Source organism: Drosophila elegans, unplaced genomic scaffold, assembly GCF_018152505.1.
Source record: "Drosophila elegans isolate 14027-0461.03 unplaced genomic scaffold, ASM1815250v1 contig_468, whole genome shotgun sequence".
NCBI lineage: Eukaryota > Metazoa > Arthropoda > Insecta > Diptera > Drosophilidae > Drosophila > Drosophila elegans.
Window position 1 is genome coordinate 4,368,162 of NW_024545855.1, and position 25,070 is coordinate 4,393,231.

Here is a 25,070-nt window from a genome sequence, read left to right on the forward strand (position 1 = left end):
TGGTTGCAAATAAATTGACAAATTAATGAAAATCAAAAAAAAAGTATACATGATTTACTATACTCTTGTGTTACAATTATTAATATTGCAACAAAATTGCGTCCGAAAAGTTTCACACTGTTAAAAATTCACAAATTACAATTTGTAAAATATTATAACTATAATTTAGCAACTTAATTTGTTTTATTTTTTTTTTTGACCTAACCGAAATACCCAAACTACTTGTTAGTGCATCAAGACTGACTGACAAAAGTTGGAATTTAGCACTTGAAGCGACGATAGGCAAACGTTTCCCGTTTACCATTTCCCATTTTCCGATTCCAAAGTGGCAAAAGCCTGAAAGCGAGGACGGTGGCTTGTTACTTTTCATTTCGCCAACTCCTTCAGCTTGTCCTGCTCATTAGCAATTGCCCGGCATGGCGAAAAGCGAACAGCGAACAGCTGTCCCTGTTAGCCAGTTTTCACCTAATTAAGCAAACAAACGTGTGGGAAACTGGCCGCGCAGGCAGATAGATAACTTTCCCCGCCCCAGAAAAACACGCCCATGTCCTCGAAGTCGAATATCCCATATCCCAAAGGCTAATTGCCACGAACATGGGGGCTAAGTAGCCGCTGGAATGCAGCCGAAAACATTTGTCTCTAATTGCGGCTCAGCCCAATTGGGCAGGCCAAATTAAATTAAATGCAGCCGAAAACAAACAAGAGAAGCAGCGAGATCACCAGGAAAGCCAGAGAAGATGCCACGGCGGCCCACAACAATTTGTGCAAAAATACAAATTGGAACATTTGCAGAGGCGCAGGCGTGTTGTAGGCAATACTGTGAGAATTTATGGCCCTGCTCTGGGGTCACTACCGGGATAAAATCTGGTTGGTTAGCCAAGTCGGAGGAGCTGGCGGAGCCGACGCGTCGTGCGCAATGCGCATGCAAGGTAACTTGCAACTTCCAAACAAATTCGAAATGTTAAGGACATTGACCAGGAACGATCCAAGCAAAAATCAAGGTGGACAGACCGTTTGTGGCAGTCCGCGATGGAAGGCCATTAGAAATTAGAGAAATGGTTCAGTACCGTTGAGGACTGGCAGAAAAACAATTAATAATTGAAAAATGTATCTCTAGAATCTTGGGCAATTGCAATTACCGCAGGGGTCATGTCTTTTCTCCTTAAGACATTGAACTTTGACTGCCTGCGGGAAAATGTGCCCAACTGACTTACATAAAGATGATTAGCACGTGTTTATATCTCAAACCTTAACGACCCATAATAATGGTTTATCGGCAAACATTTTCTTAGACAAGGAAAATTGTATGCAAATGTTTATGATTTACTTTACTGGCTTTTCAACTAATGGTCATATTTTGCACGTTAGAGTCGTTAAACGGTAGGTGTTAGTAGTTACCTGAAATCCTGTGACTGGGTTAATAGGTAAAGTAGAATGCTCAAAAAATATGGGGAGAAAGCGTCTTAAACTGCCAATGTGATGGTTATACATTATGTCTTAATTTCCGTAATGAACGGCAGTCTAACCAACTTAATGAAGTGGTGTAGAGTAATAACAACAAAAATTGTAGGCAATAAATAAATAACAGACAACAGGATCATATGTTTGCAGTTAATTAAAAAAGTTAGTGGGATTACATGGTTGGCTGCTGCCAGCTTAAAGCGTTTAATTAAAAAATCTTTTTAAACAAGAAAGGAAGCAAACTTCGGCAAGCCGAAATTCATATACCCTTGCAGCTGTTGCAAAAATTAAATATTGTGTATGTTTAAAAGTATTGAAGCTAAGATGATTGGCAGCTCAATTATTTGTCATAGGAATTATTGATTAATTAAGCTGCAAATCATCATAGCTTCAATGTTTTTAAACATATACGCAAGTAAATCATAATTTTAATGTTTTCAAGAATATTTAGTTTTTGCAATAGTTTCAAGGACAGCTATTCAGCTTGCCGAAGTTTGCTTCCTTTCTTGTTTTTATTTATTTTTCCGATTCTTCCTATGGGAGCTATATGCTATAGTCGCAGATAGCTTTAAAGCTGAGGGACTAGTTTGCGTAGAAACGGACGCACAGGCAGACAGACGGGCTTGGCTAAATCGAATCCTAGTGATGCTGATCAAGAATATATTACTTTATAGGGTCGGAAAAGTCTCCTTCACTGCGTTGCAAACTTCTGAAATTACCCTCTGCAAGGGTATAAAAACATTTTATCACATTTGCAATAATGACTTTTTTACATAATAAGTAAATTATTAAGTTAGTCAAAAACATTTCTCTACAACCAATTCAACAATCTTTTCAAAATTAGTTTTTGTTTTTTAACTGGGTCCTTTTTGGGGCACATACTCTTTAGTTAAATGCAATAAGAAAAGATAAAACCTAATTTTAATAACACTATAACTGGGACTTTTGCTTTCCACATGCGATTGTTGCGCATTCAACGCGCCTTCTATTGCCTTCCATTTAATTTTTGGGGCTTAGTTCTGGCTGCGTGGGGGAAAATGGTATGCGGTTGGGGGCGTGCGTTAAAATTGCTCGGGTGCACAAGGAAGGCCGCCGGCTGGCCTCTCTCACGTTGCAGGACAAGAACCGCGGTAAGTGATTACGTAACCAGCGCATTCGCATTGTTTGCAGCATCTGTTTTGTGGTCCTTTGGCCATTTCAATGGATGAGTCTGCAGTCGTAGTCGAAACCGGAGTCTGCTGCCTTCTTATCAGCTAATCAATGGGCGTGAGGAAGCTGCGGCAAAATAATTTATTCACAGCCATTATGCGCTGCGAATTTATGCCACTTCCTGGTGGAACCACTACAAATAGCCTTTTAAAATGCGATAAAAATAGCGCCAAGGGGTCTGCTCTGCAGAAACACTGCAAGACAAGGAAGATCCACCAGGGCCAGGTCTTTGGGTCTCGCAGATGGGGCGTGGCCACTTGGCAATGACTTTCAAGCATGAAACCGTAAAATGGTTTTTCAATAAGCCCGAAAGGAGCATGAAGGGGGAAACTGAAAAATGAAGAGCTGGGAAACTGAGAAAATGGCGAAACAATGCGACAAATATTTGAATATGTTAATTAGTCTGTTGTGTTGTTCCTGCCGTTGCCCGTTTTCTTGGGCACGATCAGTTCTCGTTCTTCTTCTATCGCTGGACGTGCATCGGCGCAGTCTAATTTCATGTGTTGCCATCTTGTTAGCACACCGGTGAGTCGTTCGCCAGGTTAAGAGGAGCATTTCGACCTAAAATCGGAGGAGTTTGCAACCGTTTTGCATCTTCGCACCAGGCGGACTAACGAATGCAAGTGCCTTCGAGATTCATATTCATACTTATGATTGGTATGCAGGTTGGTTGGCCCACACACACACACCGTTCGTCAATAAAGCTGCCAATGAGCCCGGCTAAGAGCAACTGACAGCATCAGCCTTATAGAGTCACAGGCCACCAGCGGATCGGGATCTTTACTCCCAGATCCCCGCCCGCATTCCTCGCCAGTTGCACGCAAAGGTAATTGGGGATAGAGTGAACGGTGGGCTTCAAAGCATTTATAGCAGAGACACGTATTTTTAAAAAGTTTGGGCTCTTAAATATTAAAAATTAAACCGTCATAAATTAGAAATTTAAACTCAAGGATGGTAAAACTTCTACACAGTACTTTTTGGAAAAAAAAAATTAGACACTTTAAGGATAGCCTAAGTATTTCTGCTTTTTAAAAATTAAGCTTACATTTGCTTGAAAAATATTCCTAAGCTAAAGTAAAAACATATTTCTAAACTGCTTACAAATTGCATATAAGGGGAAGAAATGAATGGTTGGTAATTCAACCCAGAAAAATAATGACACCATAAGTTTAAGTTAAGGAATCCCTGAATAAATATGAAGTTTCTTCATAAGTCAATCGACAAAAAAAACATTTTTTTAAATTGCATTTGATTAGCATTTTTTAAGCATTTGTTGACAGTAACATGTATTTTTATGTGTTTTGTGTACTCATCTAAAAGAAGCTGAGAATTCTTATAGAAAACCGCATTTCACAAGCTAGGTTACAAAGGCGTCAAGTGATTAGAAGACGGGAATACTTTCCTTTAGAATAGCGTCCCAGAAACCGGGGTTCCACTGTCATCTTGGACCACAATCCAAACTCACCTGTGGCCATATTCCTTGCGTGCGCCGTCGCCCCAACTTTTGGCTTTAAGTTTCCTTTACCTGGCTTTGTAGGTGTTTCCAGTTTCCAGCTTGCAGTTTCCAGGGGCCACTGTTTCCAATGATGCCTTTGACAGCTACTAAATTCTGCCTGCTCGTCCAACGCACGTTCCTTGTCCAATTTTGGGCTTTTGGCCAACGGATTTTCCATCGTTTTTCCTTTTGGCCGGCGCTTATCGCTTGGCCATAAATTCATGCTGTAGGTGTCTCGATCTTTTTGCGTCTTTTTTTTTGGTTTTTTTTGAGCGGAGGTCCTCGCCTTGTGGACACGCAATGAAGTTGTTGTTCGCCGGAATTTCCCCCGCAGTGTGTAAAATGCAATTAACGGCACCTGCTGCAAGTCACAAATAGACAATTCAATGTAATTCTTTTAATTAATGAGCACAAAATATCAGTCATTGGAATAGAGCCAGCGTCGTTTCCAATGCAGTGATGATTTCGATTGCAATGGGCTTTGGACCAATCGATTGACTCAGCTATCGATATCGAAGTTTACTCCTTATCTATTATCTTATATATTCCACTTTATCTTGTTAGTTTCCCGGTACGACAGCTTCTATCCAAGAATTGCAGCGGCGCGAATAAATTTCCGGCGAGAAGAGCGTCTTGGGCTTTCGGCTGCGCGATTTCCGCCTGGTGGCAGGCGCCGCCAAGAAGAGGATCTGCTCATCCTGCCCGAACATTGGAGACTCTACCCAGTGCCAAGGAGATCTATGCCGGGCTGTCTTCCATTTGATGTGCAGCTTAGACAATAGCTGATCCTTCCAGTTCCGTGACGCTTTTCACAGCTTCTTGCACGCAGATAGATGCATAAGGCGGAAACTGGTCTCCGCCAATCCGCCCGCACCACCTGCGCAGCGTTTTAAAGCCATAACCAGATCTGGCTGGGGACACGGAGACTCCCACCCAGCTGGAGGCCAATTCCCGGCTCCCAACGACAACCAGATCTGAGTGAGACTCCTATCCAGCTGGACGTGAAGTCCGCAGAAGTTTCACCATAGTAGGACCACCATTCCTACCTGGTAAGTCTGTGAAGAAAGGCAATGGCAATGACATTCGCTCAGTAATTTTAATTACCCTGAACGTCAGAATTTATCTACGAATTCGAGCAGAAGGTAAGCCGTTTCAAGTTAGAAATTGGTGATTCCCAGCTTACTGCCAACAACGGTTATGCCCGAGGATTTGGAATCCCGGTTGGAGCTAATTAGTTAAATAGCTTGTTAATTAAATTGAGCCGTTAAATTTGAATGCAGAACATTATGAAACGAACTATTAAATAAAAATTCAAAACTCACCAGTTCCAACCGCCTTTTGGTGACCGATAGAGCTATCGATAGGTTTCAAAGAACCGGAGTCAGTGCGCTTATAATGATTATCGATGTTTTGCCAGCCCTAACAGCACCGCTGAGTGACGTGTAAGCGCAGCCAGAAAACCATTTCAATTGTTTTTACCATCTATTTAACCGAGAGTTCTGCAATAATGGGTTCGTTCCGCCGCGACAAAGACGAGGAGGAGGACGGTAAGTAGCTACTTAACGCCTGGGACCGAGTAATCCCCCAATCACCCGAGCCAAACGAGGAAAAACTCAGTTGCTGGAAGGTGCTCCGCTGGCAAAGAGACACCCTAACACACATGCACACAAACTTACTAACCCTACGAATAAAAAAAAAAAAAGAAAAATCAAGTTTTCCCCAAATTGACTGAGAAAATGAACTATTTTAATCTTGTCTCGCACAAAAAACCACACCGCGGTGATCCGTCAGCAGGACCAAGCAATGCGTACCAGAATCTGGAGAAAACTTCGGTGCTCCAGGAGACACGCACCTTCAATGAGACGCCGGTGAACGCGAGGAAGTGCATCCACATCCTGACCAAGATCCTGTACCTGATTAACCAGGGCGAGCAGCTGGTGCCGCGCGAGGCCACCGATTGCTTCTTTGCGATGACCAAGCTCTTCCAGTCCAAGGATGTGGTGTTGCGGCGCATGGTCTACCTGGGTATCAAGGAGCTGAGCTCCATTGCCGAGGACGTGATCATCGTGACCAGCTCGCTGACGAAGGACATGACCGGCAAGGAGGATCTATACCGGGCCGCCGCCATTCGAGCCCTGTGCAGCATTACGGACAGCACCATGTTGCAGGCCGTGGAGCGGTACATGAAGCAGTGCATCGTGGACAAGAATGCGGCGGTTTCGTGCGCCGCCCTGGTCAGCTCCCTTAGATTGGCCAGCACCGCCGGCGACGTGGTCAAGCGGTGGGCCAACGAGGCCCAGGAAGCCCTGAACAGCGACAACATCATGGTGCAGTACCACGCCCTGGGATTGCTCTACCACATCCGAAAGTCGGACCGCCTGGCTGTCTCGAAGTTGGTCAACAAGCTGACAAGGGGTTCGCTAAAGAGTCCTTACGCCGTATGCATGCTGGTAAGTTGTAGTAAAGAATGAAAGTGATGATAAAATCAAGTTCATTCACCCAAAAAGAAAAATTAAATAATCAGGGTTGATCGTGATTCACTATACTTTTCAAATGGTCCGGAAGCAGGATTCGATCCCACTTTATATTTTTTACTGCATACTTTTAGACACCTTCATAAATTATTTTAAAACTGTGGAGTCATGAGACAAATATTCCCAAAATTTATATTTATATGTTAAACTTCGTCAAAACTTTAATTTAATCTACCGTTTATAGCTAAAATAGTAAAGAACTAAACAACTCACCAAAACAGATTTTTTAAGTTTTGCGAACGTGAAATAACAGTTTACATTTCTTGTTTATTATTTCCCAAAATATAAGCTTTTTAAATTTAAAATGCACCACAATAATACAAATTGCAGTATTGATTTTCTTTGCTAGTCCAAGCACCCACTAACGAATGCTTTATCCATTCCATTCCCAGATCCGCATCGCCTGTAAGCTGATCGAGGAGGAGGACATTCCCTCAGAGGAGCTTTCCGACTCGCCGCTGTTCACGTTCATCGAGTCCTGTTTGCGGCACAAAAGCGAAATGGTCATCTACGAGGCTGCCCATGCCATTGTCAACCTAAAGAACACCAATCCCCGGATGCTGTCACCGGCCTTCTCCATCCTCCAGCTGTTCTGCAGCTCACCGAAGGCCACACTGCGTTTTGCGGCAGTGCGCACGCTTAATAAGGTGGCCATGACGCACCCGGCGGCGGTGACTACCTGCAATCTGGACCTGGAGGGCCTCATAACGGACTCCAATCGGTCGGTGGCCACGCTGGCCATCACCACACTGCTGAAAACGGGAGCCGAGTCCTCGGTGGAACGCCTGATGAAGCAGATCTCCACGTTTGTGGCCGAGATTTCCGACGAGTTCAAAGTGGTGGTGGTGCAGGCCATTTGCGCCCTGTGCACCAAGTATCCCCGGAAGCACACCGTGCTGATGAACTTCCTTAGCGGAATGCTGCGCGAAGAGGGCGGCCTGGAGTACAAGACCTCCATTGTGGACACCATAATCACGATAATCGAGGAGAATGTTGATGCCAAGGAGTCCGGTTTGTCCCATCTGTGCGAGTTCATCGAGGACTGCGAGCACGTTTCGCTGGCGGTGAGGATTCTCCACCTCCTGGGCAAGGAGGGACCCTTTGCAGCCACGCCTTCCAAGTACATAAGGTTCATCTATAACCGCGTGATCCTGGAGAGCCCGATTGTACGAGCTGCCGCTGTGACTGCGATGGCCCAGTTTGGAGCCTCTTGTCCGGCTCTGCTGAGCAATATACTGGTCCTGCTGGGTCGCTGCCAGATGGATCCGGATGACGAGGTGAGGGACAGGGCCACCTACTACCTGAGCATCCTGAATTCGGAACGGCCGGAGCTGTACAAGAACTACATTATCGAGCGGGAGAACTGCTCTCTGGCTCTGCTGGAGAAGTCGCTGGTCGACCATCTGAATGGCGATCTGGAGACACGCTTCGACATTTCCATTGTGCCCAAGGCGGCCATCGTGAAGCCAGTGATTGCCAACGATGTGATGCTGGTCACCAGCAGCACTCCGCGGCCACCAAAGATTACGCGCGAGGAGGAGAGCGCCGCCCGTTTGGCCCAGTTGCCAGGCATCCAAGTGCTCGGTCCCATCCACCGCAGCACCGCTCCCATCCAGCTGACCGAAAGCGAAACGGAGTACACGGTGCAGTGCATCAAACACATCTTCGGCCAGCATGTGGTCTTCCAGTTTGACTGTTTGAACACGCTGTCCGATCAATTCCTGGAGAATGTGCGTGTGGAGCTGACACTGCCGGATGGTTTCACGGCCAGGGCAGTCATTCCGTGTCCCAAGTTGCCCTACAACGAGTTACAGACCACATTCGTCATTGTGGAGTTCCCGGCCGATGCAGCCAGTTCCATAGGTGAGTAGGCTTTAATAACCTGACTAGAATAGCGAAATGACACTGATATAATTATTAAAAACTATTATTTTAGCCACGTTTGGCGCCACTCTGCGCTTTGTGGTCAAGGACTGCGATCCCAACACTGGCGAGCCAGATTCGGAGGAGGGCTATGACGACGAGTACATGCTGGAGGATCTGGAACTGACGATGGCCGATCAAATACAGAAAACCAAGAAAAACAACTTCCAGGTGGCCTGGGATGCGGCTGATAGCGAAGGTGCGCTTTAAAGTTGATGAACTCCCATTGCCATATTTTAACTGATTACTTCTTAACAGAATGGCTGCAAGCCGAGGACACCTTTGTGCTGTCGGCAGTGACCACCTTGCAGGATGCGGTCAACACAATAGTAAAGATTCTGGGACTGGGGGCTGCAAATCTCTCTGAAAAGGTACCTGAGGGCACGCACCTGCATACGTTGCTCTGTTCAGGTAAGATACCCTTGAATTTAGTATGAAACATATATCAATAAACGCGTTTCTTCGATTCAGGTACCTTTAGGGGCGGCGCTGAGGTTCTCGTCCGGGCCAAATTGGCGCTTTCCGAGGGCGTCACGCTGAATCTGACGGTACGCAGCACAGATCAGGACGTGGCGGAGCTCATAACGGCGGCCATCGGATAAGACAGCGAGCCATGCAGGAATCTTGTGTGGTTTCTGCGTGCTGTCAACATAATATAAACTCCATTACGAAGAAGAAAGCTACACTTAATCAAAAATATGATTTCTAGCATTAAGTGACTGTCTCTTTAATAATTTTAAAATCTGTGTCCACGATTCGGCAAGTGCAACTAAGCAATGTAACTGCCCGTTTGCAAAAAGCGATGCATCTTATGTATTGTACTTGTTTACTACGCCCCTATTAGCCTGTGCATCTAGCCTAAGTATGAAAACAAAATATTATAAATATATGTATATGCAATGAAAGCCGAAAGTGTTTTCTTAATGATTTTAAGATTGGTCAGTCAAGTAAATACAAATCTTTTGATTAATTGAGACCACCCGCCAAAAAGAAATTGATTTTTAACTCGTTCTTACTTTATTTTATATCGTATTTTATTTAATTATAAATAACTTAAAGTTGCAGTAACCTAGAGTAATTGTTGTTTTCCTATTTTTACAAATTTGATTTCTTTTGAATCGATTATTTTCGCTGCGTTTTCGTCTTAAATTACAAATTTATCTCTCTCGCATGCGTTTATCATATCTTGTGCTTTTGCTCTCGCATTCGATTCGTCATTTTTCACGCACTCTCATTCCAGCTATATTGAATATTTTTGTGTAAAATGTATCCGACGATGATCGTCCTTCAATCGACCAAGCAACTATTCAGTATTAATTATTTAAAATGTAAACGCACGCAAGTATAAAAAATAATATAGGTTTGTAATAACAAATAACACACTCACGCAGTTTGCAGCAATTTCACAATGATAATTTCATTTCGTTACAACTTCTTTACTCTCATCCTAAAATGTGTTGAATATGTCATTAGATATATGTGTTTTATATAGTTACGAGTGGTTGTCTGTTGTCCATTGTGTTTTGTTTTTGTTTTTTTTTTTTGTTGTTTGTGGGATTCCTGACAGGCGCAAGCTATTCGAATGGACATGTGCATCATCATCCCACCTGATCTCGCTCGATAATTTCATACAATTTCGCTTTATAATACAACTAGATTGTTTCTCAGCTTGATTTTTGCTTTCGTGTCTGGGCTTTTTTCCTGCTCGATTACTTCACATGCAGACATACATACATATTACAATTATATTACAATTAACATATTTCGTTTACACTTTTCGTTAAGGTTTGTTTTGTTTTGTTTTGCCTATTTGTTTTTTAGGAGGACATTTGCGAGTGATCCAGGAGCCCGGAGCTGAAAGTCACAACACTGCTCCGGCCCTTTAGTGGGTTACTGACTTACTGGTTACTGTTACGGGTTTCTATTTCCGGGAGCAGGACAGGACTGGTGGGGTCTTGACTATTGAGCAGCTTAAGCCTTACAATTAAGATATAGTTAATGCTTGGATATTTTATACAGTGAGTGATTGCTAGCTGGTGCTGATGGTTGATCGGTAGGTTCCGCTGATTCCGACTTCGAGTTCGATTCCCACCATCTTCAACACTTGAACTTGACCATGGGAATATGCTTGGAAGACACGCACTTGTCGCAGCACCACTCGGCAAATACCTCCTTGTTGAGCATTTGGAAGGCCGCCTCTGTCAGGCCCACACAGGTTCTGAAAGAATTAATCAAGAATACGTTTGATATATTAGGTATTAGTGGATGAATCATGATTTCATAAAACTGACTCTAATCTTATAGATATATTAGATACAGCGTAATTCCCCTGTTTATTTGAAATTAGCAAAAGGCAATTGAAAAGTCTACTCAGTCAGTTAACTAAAAATACGAAAAAATTTTCAAAAGTAACAAAAAAAATTTTTATAATTACTTACCACTCATTAATTTTCTAGGTATATGCAAGTTTTATTATATCAAGTTTGCTAATCAATGGACAAAACGTGATTTTATAAAACGAAGTCTAATCTTATCCAGGAAATTCATAAAGTATATTTCTATTTCGCTTTAATAAAATAGTTGAACTAATATTTTGACATCTGAAAACCTACCTGTGAAAGAAGAAGTTACAACCGGATTCACAAAACACGGCCTCGTCGTTGTCGTTCACCTCCTTGTGGCACATGCCACACGGATAGATGGGCGGCGCATTGGGATTCTGGGGATTGAAGACCATTGGCTGACCCGGCGGATACATTTTTCCGCCGCCCATGGTCATCGGTTTGGGGCCCACGCCCATGGGGCCGCCCATCGGCCCACCGGGGCCCATTGGTCCCATGCTACCCATCGGTCCGCCGGGGCCCATTGGACCGCCTCCGCCGCCTCCAAACATATTCGGTCCGGGTCCGCCCATCGGATTGTGGTGGTGCGGGTGCGGGTGTCCGTGGTGCGGGGACATGTGCGGGTGCGGTGGTCCGTTCATGCCACCGGGTCCGGGTCCTGGTCCCGCCACTCCGCCCATGTGGCCGTGACCCATGTGCGGGCCCGCGTTCCCGTGAGGTCCGCCCATTAGGTGCGGATTCGGTCCGCCGCCCATGTGAAGCGGCATGCCACCTGGTCCGCCGTGCATACCGGGCCCGCCCATCATGTGCGGCGGTGGTCCACCGGGATGATGGTGCGCATGGGGATGCGGGTGGTTCATCATCTGCGGATGCGGGGGACCGAGATGCGAGGGCTGCTGCGGTGGCAGCATTTGGTTCATTCCCATGCCGGACATTGGCCCGGGTCCGGGTCCGTGGCCAGGTGGGACTCCGCCCATGTGCTGCTGGTGCTGCATAGGAACTGCGTTCTGGTTCATCTGGCCCATCATGGGTCCGTTGTTGTTACTGTTGTTGTTGTTGTTCGGACCATTGGGACCGGCGGGCGACTGCAGCGGACTGGGTCCGGAGTTGGGCATGCCCGGACTGGGGCCGGCGCTGTTCAGCGAGTGGTGCGGTGACATGGCGGGCGGCGCTGGCGAGGATGTAGGCACTGACGTGGACATCGACGTGGCCGTCGACGTGGGCGTGAGCGTGGGAGTGGCGGGCGAGGGTACCGAGGAGGAGGCCACCGATACCGAGGGTCCATTCGACTGCATCGACGTCGGCACTCCCAGGCGTCCGGCAGCCGGTGAGAGGTGAGGATTTTGATTGTTGTTGCTGGCGTTGTTTGTATTGCTTCCGTTGTTGTTGCTGCCGCCGGGATTCAATCCTCCAGGATTGTTGCTATGCGCGGGGGAGATGCCACCGGGACCGACGAGGCCGCCGGGCCCAGGACCAGGGCCTGGAATAGGTCCTCCGGGCATATGACTGCCGTGGCCTGTGGGTCCATTGCCTAGCGGACTGTGCAGTGGAGGCGGGCCCATCTGCCCGTTGTTCATCGGTGGCTGCGGAGGTTGTTGTTGCTGCTGCTGCTGTTGTGGGCCGCCGGGATTTCCAGGACCAGGTCCCGAAGGCGGACCCAGCGGACTGCCAATCGGATTGCCCATTGGCGAGCCCATGGGCAGCGAGTTCATCGGCGAGTTCTGGCCAGGACCGCCCATCGGAGAGCCCTGCATGGCCCGCGGATTAGGCCCGTTGGGACCACCGCCCATGGGCGACAGACCGCCCATGCCCATGTGATGGGGTGATATGCTGGGGCCGCCCATGCCGCCCATTGGGCTCATGCCGCCCATTCCAGCCATGCCGCCCATGGGACTGCCCATGGGCACGGGTCCTCCGGGGCCTCCAGGCCGTCCGTGGTTCATGTGTGGCGGCAGTCCGACACCTGGTCCCGGTCCCATTTGATGGGGATGCATCGGGCTCATGCCGCGCATCGGCGGTGGACCACCCATGTGCGGATGTGGGCCATGTGGATGGCCCATGGGTCCGCCAGGATGATGCGGGTGCATGTGGGGATGCATATGCGGCGGAGGAGGCGGTCCGCCGCCCATGCCCATGCGGTCCTCCCAGTGCGGATGGCCCCCAGGTCCGCCGCCGCCTCCAAAATGACCACCTCCGGGTCCGCCGCCCATCTGATTCATGGCCGCCATCGCTGCCGAGCTGGACATGGCCGATACCTGGGGGCTGTCGTCGAACGGATTCGAGGCAATAATGGTGTCTCCAAAGCCGCCCATCGGCGGCGGGGGCAGCAGATCCTGCGGCGTCGGTGGCGCCTGCTGCTGCATGGAGTTCGCAGCCGCTGCTGCAGCAGCTGCCGCAGCAGCAGCCGCCGCAGCGGAATTGGCTGCACTAGAGGTTTTTCGCCGCTTCTTCGGATTGCTCGGCGCCGAGATGATGTCCGTCGGAGGCGGCGGCTTGAAGTCGGGCGGACATAGTCCGCCCGCTGGACCCGGCAATCGATATGGCGCCATACCGAGATTGTGGGTCATATTCGAGGTATTCTTCTTCCGAATGGTGGCAGCTTTTCTTCAACGGCGTGGGGCAAGAAATTCGGTTGTTAGCGGCGTCGCCAATCCCGCGCTGGAGATCTCGACGCTGGAGTGGAGGAGTGGGTTTTGGATAGAGCTTGGCCGGAGCTAAGCTGCTAGAGAGCCTTTTGCTGGACCAATTCCAATGGGCTTTAATCGGTGGGTTAAGTAGTGGTTTTGCCGGTTACCCGGCCTGCGATGGCCTGCAATTTGGGTTCCTGTGGGTATAACAAGTTGCAACTGAGTCTTGTGCACTTTCTTGACAAAGGCACCTACTCACCAAGTCATCTCCTAGCCAGGATCGTTGAGAAATTCTGGTTCCCTAGAGCAACTGGCCAAACGGACCAAACCAGGTAAACACTTTCGGCGCAACGAACGGCAACCCCGTTTCTTTTTTGGGGTTGGCAACTCTACGCTGGAAACTCAGCGTCGTGTTGTCTCGTTTCAAAAGCGCCAAGCACCTGCCGCCACTATGTTTTCAACGATTTTCGACTACTACCACTAGGATTACGTATATTTAGCACTCTGCTCACCAGTTTGCCACCGCATTGCACACTGATTTAACCCTTTTAAAGGCGCTTTTTGGCCAGCGCGCTCTTCTTCTTGCCAGCGATTTTATGTCCTCCGCTGCGTTTCCCGTTTTAATTGCAGTGTAGCGTTTAACTGTTGTTTATTTACGGGCTTTTGCTTAGTTTGGGAAGTAAAAACAACCGGCGGTTATTTGCTGGGAGAAAATATATTTGACTTCCCCAGTAATTTTGATCGCCTGTGTTTTTTGGTTGGCTTTTTGTTGATTCGATGGCCGCTACACAGCATCCACTTTTAATTAGCACCGACTTTCAGAGCGGTAAACGCACGGTTTACCGTTACGCGCATTCGGCGGTTCACTGTACCGTTATTCACCAGCAGCACCTTAACCTTTGTTTATTTTGGCAAATTTTTGCGTGCGAAGAAGCGAAATATAAATAATTTTCATCGCAAGTCCGTCAGTGGGACCGTTTGCCAACGACAAGCGAAATGCCGGAATTCCAGCGGCAGTGGCAGTGTGGCCAGAGGGTACAAAGACGCGACGGCTCTCGATTAGTGGTAAATATACAAAATCTAAATGGTTCTAAATGGTAAAAATATGCCCTTTTCCTTTAAATAATTTATGCCATTTCATTTTTTTACTTTAATTAATTATTTTAAAGGCCACTTTTCCTATCGACCATCGATAGACAGCAGTAGCTATCGGCAAACTATCAGTTCTAGGTGACGCTTATTTATTGGCGGAAAAAAGAGTTTAAAATTAGTGAATTTTTGCATATTGGGAAACAGCAGTTAAAATAGCAATGTGGAGCAACTTTGAGGCATCCTCTTTGGAGGACGAGACCATCTCCAATGTGTTCTCCTCGCGGGGAATCTTCCAGATTAGCAGCGAAGAGGAGGTGAGTCCTGATTGACCACCATCCAAAGTTAGTTTGCAAATCTCCTGTTGTTTTTGCTTAAGGTAAACAAATATCCAGATGTTTTGGCCTCCGTTCAATGTGGCAAGATGGTCATTGGCATCGATAAGAGCCTGCTCCTCCTGGAGGACGAACTTGTGGCCAAGTGCAGCTTCCTGGGATTCGGGTCCTCTATCGAGGCCATTGCCATTTCCACCAGTGGCAACCTGATTGTCTGTGGCCTCAGCGACGGCGAGGTTCACGGGGTTTTGGTCAAAGGACTCCTGCTCTTCAGCGTCGCCGTTAATCTGGAGGATGTGAGCCTCACAGGCGGCACCTTTCGGAGCATCCACCAGCTGGAGCAACGGTTCTACTTCACCTGCAAAAATGGCAGCATCTACAGGTGAGGACTCTACAGCTGGTTTCCTTGGAATGCCATTCCTTTTTAAAGCAAACAACGATTGCCCACATTGCTCCTTCAGCACCTTGTATTCATCTGCGAAGTTTCATGTACTTTAAAAACTTAACTTTCCTTTAGCTTTTATTTATTGTATTCTTAGAGTGCCTATTAGGATTGCTCAGACAACTTTCTCTTACATTTTCTAGTTTAAGTGACATTGATGAGGCCAATTTAGAGGCTATGTGCAATGTGACCCTGGCTGAAAACGAAACCACTGCTTGCGAAAAGGCCATTCTCCAGGATGTCACCATCCAGCGCATTTACAAAGGTCGATCCTCGGCCAACGTTGACTGTGCCGTGCTGCTCAAGCAGCTGGTGGCTGTTAACATCAGTGCCCAGAACAATCAGGAGGATCTGGGAGCGAATTCCGGACTGGTTATCACTGGGGATCAGGGCACGTTGAACTTCAAAAGCACTGCCAATGATGTGACCCGCATTAATTTGCCAGCTCACTTTGGCAGTCTCAAGCAGATCTTAAACTTGGAACACTATATGTGAGCGGTTTTGTGCCTTGGGTTGTCCAATGACTTAAACGTTGATAATCCCCCAGAATTGCTCTCACCAATTGTGGCCATTTGCTGGATATTTGTCCCTACACTCGCACAGTTCACATGTGTCAAACCACTGGACAGAAGAGCCTGCTTATCGAGGATCTCCTGGTGATGGAGTGCAGCGAAGAGAACATTGAGCTCCTAATGCTGACCAAACCCACGGAGGAGGGACGCTTCATAAAAATAGTGGAGTATCCATGTAGGATTATAGCACATACAGCTCATGTGATAGGAGATGAATACATTATATTTTCAATTTTCAGCACTTCATGTCAAGAACGAGGTTGAGGTACCAAATCACGCTTGGCTCGTGCGCCAGCCAAAGTGTGCAGTCAATCTGTATTATCTGGCTGCCAAGAAGGTCAACCAGAGCAGCATTCCCTCGGTGGTGGAGATGATGCTCGTTTCGGAGACGGATCCCAGCGATCGTTTCAAAAAGTTAATTGCCAAAGGGCGCCTCGAAGAAGCAGAGGTAATTAAGTAACTCCAATCTTTTAGCCTCATTATCATTATCCGTTTTTTTTTTTAACAGGAATTCGGCAAACAGTTTGAGCTGTGCCTGCAGCCCATCTATGAGGCGAAAGCGAAACGCATTCTGGTCGAGCTGTGCAACTCGAATTCCCAGAAGGAAACGGCCGAGGTCGACAAGAAGTTTCAAAATTTGCTGCAACTACTTTCGCAAGTGGAAAGTAAAGCCTTTATTAAAAGCCACCGCATGATCAACTTGAACTCGCGTCACATCCTTGAGTCCTATCTTCTTGAGGTCAAAAAGAGGCTGAGTTTCGAGGTGAGTTTTGACCAAAGGTTTAATAACAGCCTTAAAAATCATGTAACGTAAAGGATGACGAGGAGGATATGTTGGAAATCGACGAGCAACTGCATCGACTCAAAACGCTGGCCATCATAGATCCCTACGAGTGCAACACGGACTGGCAGAAGTTTGTCTACGACAACAACTTGGTAAGGATGGTCAAATCCCTGTTCAAGACAGACATGCCCACGGCTTGTCTTATTTGGCGACGCCACTCGAGCAGCATCCTTCCGCTGCTAAACGAAGACGAGCTGCGCACACTGCTGGGATTCATTCCGGGCAACACGAAGCCCTTCAACGTAGTCCAGTGGCTGTGCCAGTTCATTCCGATGGTAAGCAACACACATCCCAGCATCATGCCCTGTATTACGGACTGGAGCATCGAGATGACGCGGAATCTGCAGTACAGTCCCCACTGGCCAGATATCGGCCTGGAGTTCTGCACCAAGATTCTGGATATTTTCGAGGAAATTCAGTTCACATACTCGTAAGTAAAGTCCTGTTCTTCTTGAAAATCTTTACTTTAATAATAATTTCAGTGATGTGCGACGACAGCAGGAGCGTAATGTGGGCAAGCTGCGAGACTTGGTCAATGCTCTGCAGGATTTGTCCGTGCTGAAGACCAACTACAACATGGGATTCACACTGGACAACTATATGCAGGACTCAATCGATGCCACGGCCCTGAGCATTCTGCAGCATGTTCAGCTGGACAAGTTGCAGCGGCTGGTGAAGAACTTTATATACCCGATCTTTCAGGAGAAGGGTCGCCAGCCGCTGGACGTGATCAAGCAGTACATAGCCCAGTTGGTGGCCAGTCGCCAGTCGTCCAGCACTTGGCTAGAGCGGGCAATGGCCTGCATTGAGTTGCTGCACAATGAAAATAATCGTTTGGAGTGCGCATTGTCCGTGCTGCAGAACGCACCGGTTCCGTGGCCGGATACACTGGCTCCTCTGATCAAGCTACGCACTTCCACTCACCCCTTGGCCATGAAGATCAACGCTGAGTACGAGATCCAGGTGATCAAGATCATGAAAGTCAAGTACGGCTGGCCGGCCGACAGTTCGGACATCAACCTGGAACTATTCATGATGCGCATCGTGAAACTAAATCTTCCAGACATGCTGGAGGACATCCGCGCACTCACCAAAGCTGCGCCGGACATCTCGGTCAGTGCAAACTTTCACTGTTGCTATCAGATGGCCCGGCGAGGACAAATTGAGCTGGCTTATGAGTTCTTCAAGACGCTCAATGTGGGAAAGAACTCGAACAACGGAGTGGATGTTGTGGAAACCATTGCCAATCTCCTGGAGAACAGTTCGTCTGAATCTTTTGAGGATGAGATCAAGGTGCAGGAACATCTGAATGTCTTGGAGCTCTTCAAGTTGTTCTTGCCTCACGTGGAGTCCGTTTACGAGCGACGCTACCTAATCATCAAGCATCGCTTCCGTCTGCGGAAGTTTGGCATCCAGCTGAAGTGCAGCAACGAACTCATACCGCTGCAAAGGCGTCATGGCCTCCTGGACGAGGCCATCGAACGGATAATCGAGCGGGCCCAGGCCACACTGAGTGTGCCCGCCTTTATAGCCAGCGAAATGAGTGAACTCTGTACGGCTCTTAGTCTGTCCAAGGTGTTTGGCCTGCACCGCATTTGCCAGCGAATTGGTTGCATGCCCCTCAGCTGCGCCCTGGCCTACTACGTGATTAACTTTGTCGACTGTGAACCCTCCAATGCCAGCGAGTTTATAAACCTAGCACTCGAACTGGTGATCCAGCAAATCGAAAACGCCAAGGGCAGTAATCAGGGTGAGTCTCCTTGTATAATTCTAATTGAATGGATATCAGGAAAACCAGTTTTCATTATCATTAAATTAAGTAATGCTAAATAATATATTAATTTTAAAAAAGTAACACTAATTAAAGAAAAATTACTTTTGAGAAATGAATTTTTTTAGATTATTTTTCATTTATGTTGTAATGGTAATAAAAACTTGTTTAACTTGACTTAAAAATTATAAACACATGCAAAATAGAGCTAATGGCATGCAAAATGTAAGTCGTAACAAACAATACTTGTTTTATGAGTTTTTGCAACATCCTTGCTAGCAATGGCAATCCTATTGTTTTCCGTGAAACAAAAATTTTCAAAATTTGCATTATCGTATCCATTGATTTCTTTTTTAATGTTGCATTATCCAGAAACAGCATCGTCGCTGCTGTTGATCAATGAAAGCGATCCCCTTTGCTTTCCTTTGGCTCACGAGTTGCTCACATGCGCCCTGCTCCATGAGAGCAGTCGTCGTCGCGATCTCGTTGATCTCATCAAGTACATACGCGTGGCTATAATGCACTATCCATTGAATGCCATCAAGACGCACTACGATGGCAGGGAACAGGCCATCAACGAGCACATTTGTCGGGCTCTCGATGGGATTTCGGAAGCCCTGGGCGAAACAACTTTGAATTTCAGCAGCGCTCTCAATGGCTCTTTCGACGTGAAGTCCCTTCAGGTGCCGATAGCCACGAAGAAGCGCTATTCGGTGTCCATGTTTGACGAGGTGGAGGTGCAACCTGTCCAGCAAACGCAGCAGAAGGTGTGCTTTTAAGTTAAAGTCTTAAAAAATAACTCTTAAACGCCTTTAATATTTTTCAAGCAGAAGAGCATGGGCGGTCACCTGGCAGTTGTGAAGTTTCTGGCCCGCACTCTTTTGCTTATGGTGATCGAGACGGAGCCGAGCAACTCCCTTCTGATGCAGGTTCGCCATGGATTGGCCGAGAACATCAAGGCGGACCTCGACAGCGCACGGGCAGACTTCTTTTTGTCGCTGGAACACCTAAACAAAGCCAAGGAGCACGACGTGTGGTACGTGATGTCGCAGTATCTGCTGGAGTTCCAAAAGCAGAACTGCCGAAAGAAGCGGATAATCAACGAGGGCTTCATTACGCTGCAGCTGCGCCGTATATTCCGCAATGCGATGGGCTGCAAGGATCCAAACTTCTTGGAGCTCTTCACCATGCTCGTGGTGGACAGTGAAGGGCTGGCTCTGCTCGAAAAGCTGTCCACGGAGGTAAAGACGGATCTGCAAAAAATCAACTTCTTAACATTGTCCGCCATGTACCACGAGCACATAGAGGAGTTGGACACCGTTAAAATGATACGCGCAAAGTAAGTAGAACATAACGATTTCATAAATTCTTTTGTTCATATTTTCCATTTTCTCAGACGCTTGAAACTCTACTACTACTTGGAGTTCTGCCAGCAGGATCCCAGAATCAAAGGGAAGTTCAATGCAGATATGGACAACGTGGAGGACCTGCTGAAGGAGTTCCACAACAAACAGCTGGATGTGCAGCTATTGGAACGCATGAGCAAGGACTTTGGCTTCGACTACCAGAAAATTCTCATCACCCAGATCCTAAGCATCCTTAGTGCCCAGGAGTTGCGTTTCGAGGTCAAGAGAAATACGTTTGGGGAAGAAGAACTGGTTATGCTGAGTAGCGCCCAAGAAATGCGCGATATGTGCCAGCCGTACATTAATGAGATCAAGAACGTGGAGCTCTTCACCCTCAAGCTAAAAAAGTTCATTGAGGACGTGAGTTTAATTGGTTCATTGATTGAAGACGATATCTTACTTTGTTTTTATTTAGATAAACATTTATTTCTACGAGTTATACATGTGTGTGATCAACATACTAATGTTTTTTGATGCGGCGCCCAAAGAAATGGAGATCTGGACCAATATTCTTCACTTTCTGCGGCACAAGATGATCACCAGGAGACGGAATCGTCCGGGTCAGGTCGAGACAGACATGTGGCTCAAATCGCAAAGGGAAAATGGCGTCATGCCGAAGATATCGCGCTACCGTCTGCCTTTCAAGCCCATCGTTGAGCAACCTCTAAAGGATATTCTTGGTAAGTTCAGTTTTTATTAAGGAAATTAGAATAAAAACTCTGATTTACTTTAATCAGACAGCGAACTAAACGTGGACAACTGTCAGAGTTGGTTTCCGCTGATACAGATGTACACGGCCTTGAAGGGGTCCAAAGATAGTTCTCCGAACTGCGACTACTTCTGCATGTCGGCAGTGAAGAATTCGATTTCAGAGTACAAGTCGAAAAGTGAGTCAGAGACCTGGAGTCTGAATCCCACAAACAATGCGTTCCTGCAGTCAATTCTGCGACTGGTCGAAAATGTGCACAACCCCAACAAGGCATTCCTCATCCTGTACTTTGTGTCCAACTATGCTCGCGATGGAGCCGACCAAGTGGAAGCCTCCTACGAGTGCTGGAAGTTCGCCATGGATAAGGGCCACCTGATCAACGATCCCAAAAGTCGCGAGCAGGTGGCCAAGGTGAAGCGGCGATATCCCATCCAAAAGACCCAACACCTGCTGTACGTCTACGGCATGACCGATGAGAAGCTGTTGCGCCTGGTGGAGAATCCCAGCGAGCTAATACATGGCCTCTACCACCATGAGTTGATCCTCAAGTCCAGCAAAGTGGACATTAACGCCCTCGTCGCTGAGATTGCCAAGCTGCACGACCTCTGCCTGGCCACCATCCAGTTCCGACTGCTGCAGAAGTGGCTTTCGGTGACCATGGAGCCGGCGGATGGCACCATACTGGAGGAGACGTTCATGGAGGAGCAGAACTGGCCGGAGCAAGCGAACGGCGCAGATGGCGCCAGCAGCCAGGATGCCAGCGAGAATGTGAACAGGGCCTTCTACATACTCTCCAGTTGGCCAAAGGCGGAGGCGGTTAAATTCCTTGTGGGTTTGATCTTCAGGGATGGGTAAGGATTGATCTTTTAGTTGATAAACTGGAAAAATGGCTTATACTCCCCATAGCTCTGTGAACACCACCACCCAGCTGCAGATGTACGAGTGCTATTCCAAGCTGAACGACGGCAGCAACTCATTCACCAACACAATTAACCAGCGCCAGTTCATCAGCATCAAGTGTGTGCACGAGCTGAAGGCTCTGGGCTACAAGACGAATTTGGAGAAGTTCTCCGACGATAATTCCAATAAGATTGATATCTTGAAGATGATCTGGCAGCGCAATGCGCAGAACCCTCTATCCCTGGAGGTGATGGCCAACATATGTCTGGGCTTTGATATACACCTCCCGCAGATCTGGAATGGCATCCTCAAGCGCATGGTCAGGTTTCACATGGTGCGCGAATTGAACGCCCTGTTGGATGTACTCAGCTGCCGACCGCACTTGCTCCATCTGGATGGACTAGCCCAGGCCTGGGATTATGTGCTCTGCAATCCCCTGAAAAACGCCGTGGAGACGCGCTCTTTCGAGCAGGAGGAGCTGCTGCACAAGACGCTGCTGCGACTGCAGGGCTGTCCGGTCGTGCATGCCCTGAATCTGCTGCAGTTCGCCGAGCACTGCGTCCTGGTTCACCGACCACACATGGCCGCTGCCCTTCTGAGTTTTTGCCAAAGCTCCGAACAGCGGCAGAAAATCAAAAAGGTTTGTTTGAATACATTGTATAAGTTTAGACCTTAATTTTCATCTGCTTTTAGATGATACGTTCCCATCCGGTGGACAACCTTCGGCAGCAGATACTGGATCTGGAAGATGCCGGTCTGCTGCCGGTGGTACTGAATTTTGCCCTTAAAGAATTAAACCTCTAAGCCATTTTTTAATTACCCTTGGTCTATTCAAATAAACAAAATGATATGGTAAATTGTTTTGAATTGAAAATAGTTTGTTGTCGCTCAAAAATGTGTAATTAATTACGGAAATCACTGCAAATGAAAAGTATTTTTAGAGAAAAATATGGTATTTCCCTGATTGGCCGATTAAGCAGTTAAAAACATTTGTTTGCTAATACCTTTGGTAAAAATCGTGTTGTTTTAGTAATGTCATATGCGATTAACGATGATTTCTATATCAGGTTTTTCTAATATACTACACACATTTTAACCAGTATAATTCCTTAAATACCCAATTTATTTTTTTTTATTATTCCTTATATAAATCTTTGAAATTAAAAGTGTAAATTTAAAAGTAAAAGGCTATGGGACTCCAAATACAGATTTTAAATTAACAACCAATGCGTTGACGTCATATATATTTATCGCCTTTAACGCTGCGCGATGACGTCATATTCTTGTATCGCTTTAAACGCTACAGTGGGCACAATAGGACTAATGCTCGGTAGGCTGCGGGTCAAAAATACTTGCTTAATAGACAAACTAACTTTGATACATAATTGAAATCAAGAACCATCCTTAAATATCTTTTCGTGCAGGTCTTATTATTTTCAAAGGAGTACATAATATAATAAATAATAATAATAAATAAATGACAAGAACTTCTTATGAAATGGGCTTCTAAATTTAAATTATTTATTAAAAGTTTTATTATTTTTCTACAAATTGTTGTGCAGTCTGATATTTAGTATTTTGCGGTCCACTGTGCCAACCAGCTGTTTTGGGGACCAGCTGATATTAGTTGGGGTCAAATCGCAGACAGGTTGCACACAAAACGTTAAAGTTGAAAGAAAAGTTTAAAATTAAATAAAACCAAGATGCTGCGTTCTTTGTTGGGTGCCCAAAAGTGCTGGAACCCAATCCGCAGCAATAATCTTATGACGGTGGTCAACAAACAGGTGCCATCTTCCTTTGCAATGTGCAAGTCAGTATAACAAATAAAATCTCTATGATGGGATTTATTATATAGAATGTATCTGTATCCAACTTCAACAGACGACACTTCTCACCGCCCACACACATTAAACAATCAGCGGTGCCCAATGAATCCGGAACTATGGCAGAAAGTAAGTTTTTTTATTTCCCTGAATGCAGTCATATATGTATGTATATCTATATTAATAAATGTACCACTCCCCCAGTTAAGCAGGAGATGATGAAACGACTGGGCCTGGAACCGGGCTACAATCCCCTGCCCAAATCCAGGGAGCAGCTGCTCAAGTACCAACCCAAGCTGGAGGATCTGGCGCCAAGAGCCATGCAGGATTCCTTTACCTCGGCCATCATTCCCTTAAGCACAGATCGTACCTTGCAGGACAAATATGTGACGTTTTTGGGCAACGTGCGATTGGGCAGGCTGCTGGAGGACATGGACATGTTTGCAGGTAGCAGATTTCTAATTGTAGTTGTGTCACATTTATTGATGAGATCCAAATCCCCAGCTTGGTGCTGCCACAAGCATTTGAAACTACCCAATCTGCCGGAGGGAGTTCACCTTCCCTACACCTTTGTCACCATTCTTGTGGACCGCATCGATTTCACGAACGTTCTGGCCTCGGGCACCCAGGACATCCGTCTGTCCGGTCACGTCTCCTGGGTGGGCACCAGTTCCATTGAGGTGGTGGTGTGGCTGGAGCAGATGGTGGCCGGAAGGTACCAGAAGCTCACCCGGGCTTTGTTTCTTATGGCGGCCAGGAATGCCACCAACACGGGAGCAGCTCCTGTGAATCCCATACAACCAGCCAATGAGGAGGAGCAGTTAATCCTGGCCGGCGGCGCAGATAGGAAGAAACAGCGCCAGATTCTCTGCGCACAGTCCGTTTTTAAAGTGGAACCCAATGACCCCGAGCAGACGCTCATGTACGAACTGTACAAGAGGACCACGCCGCGCAACACTTTGGAGTTGAACAAGCGCATCCTGCCGCCCAACTGCCGCTGGATGGAGGACTCCTTCCAGATGAGCACGATCCCCTCGTTTCCGGAGCACAGGAACCACCACAACCGAGTCTTCGGGGGCTTCCTCATGCGCAGCGCCCTGGAGATTAGCTGGGCAGCAGCCTTCCTCTACTGCAAGACGCGGCCAAAACTGGAGCACATCTCGGACATCAGTTTCGAGAAGCCCGTGAGCGTGGACAGCTTCATCAAGATGACCGCCTATGTTGTGTATACCAAGCTGAACTACGTGCAGATCATGACCGTGGCCGATGTACTGGATACGCACACGGGCAGCCAGGTTACCACCAACACGTTCTACTACACCTTTTCGGCTCCGGACACGGTCACTGAGATCCTGCCACGCTCCTACCACGAAACCATGTGGTACATCCAAGGACGTCGGAAGTTCGAGGCCAGCATGGGCTTGAAATAGATGCTGGAATAATATTCCTATGATATTATGCGAGGCTACCCTACGAGATGAATGATATTACCCGTTCTGTGTTTATAAACAGCAATAAATGTATATTGTCTAATTATGTGCTTAACAAGTTTACTAACTTTTTGTTTCTTGTAAGCCTCAGCAGATGC

General features: G+C 46.9%; 4 protein-coding genes across 6 annotated transcripts; 3 read left to right on the forward strand and 1 right to left on the reverse strand.

The window, feature by feature from the left end:
• Positions 1–5,567: 5,567 nt before the first annotated feature.
• LOC108142998 (coatomer subunit gamma) lies at positions 5,568–9,527 on the forward strand. 3 transcript variants are annotated; one of them, XM_017267178.2, is made up of 6 exons: positions 5,568–5,712; positions 5,957–6,615; positions 7,092–8,562; positions 8,636–8,821; positions 8,881–9,033; positions 9,094–9,527. In XM_017267178.2, exons 1-6 carry the CDS (start codon positions 5,673–5,675, stop codon positions 9,222–9,224), a joined length of 2,640 nt encoding a protein of 879 aa, XP_017122667.1. In that variant the 5' UTR covers positions 5,568–5,672; the 3' UTR covers positions 9,225–9,527. The 3 variants fall into 3 exon arrangements, with proteins under 3 accessions (XP_017122667.1, XP_017122668.1, XP_017122665.1); XM_017267179.2 differs by having other exon boundaries at positions 5,960–6,615; XM_017267176.2 differs by lacking the exon at positions 5,568–5,712 and having other exon boundaries at positions 5,887–6,615.
• Positions 9,528–9,638: 111 nt separating this feature from the next.
• Positions 9,639–14,588, reverse strand: LOC108142999 (protein pygopus). Its single transcript, XM_017267180.2, has 3 exons — positions 13,851–14,588; positions 11,235–13,788; positions 9,639–10,840 (listed from the first exon to the last, which is right to left on the reverse strand). The coding sequence occupies exons 2-3, from the start codon at positions 13,529–13,531 to the stop codon at positions 10,720–10,722; spliced, it is 2,418 nt and encodes an 805-aa protein (XP_017122669.1). The 5' UTR covers positions 13,532–13,788; positions 13,851–14,588; the 3' UTR covers positions 9,639–10,719.
• A 202-nt stretch (positions 14,589–14,790) lies between these two features.
• On the forward strand, positions 14,791–22,516 carry LOC108143036. Its single transcript, XM_017267234.2, has 15 exons — positions 14,791–14,997; positions 15,060–15,397; positions 15,601–15,948; positions 16,005–16,204; positions 16,269–16,477; positions 16,538–16,792; positions 16,846–17,303; positions 17,356–18,623; positions 19,017–19,411; positions 19,475–19,983; positions 20,041–20,410; positions 20,466–20,730; positions 20,788–21,610; positions 21,666–22,299; positions 22,353–22,516. The coding sequence occupies exons 1-15, from the start codon at positions 14,902–14,904 to the stop codon at positions 22,461–22,463; spliced, it is 6,279 nt and encodes a 2,092-aa protein (XP_017122723.1). The 5' UTR covers positions 14,791–14,901; the 3' UTR covers positions 22,464–22,516.
• A 753-nt stretch (positions 22,517–23,269) lies between these two features.
• On the forward strand, positions 23,270–25,018 carry LOC108143075 (acyl-coenzyme A thioesterase 9, mitochondrial). Its single transcript, XM_017267291.2, has 4 exons — positions 23,270–23,469; positions 23,541–23,611; positions 23,687–23,929; positions 23,987–25,018. The coding sequence occupies exons 1-4, from the start codon at positions 23,363–23,365 to the stop codon at positions 24,910–24,912; spliced, it is 1,347 nt and encodes a 448-aa protein (XP_017122780.1). The 5' UTR covers positions 23,270–23,362; the 3' UTR covers positions 24,913–25,018.
• The last annotated feature ends 52 nt before the right edge of the window (positions 25,019–25,070 follow it).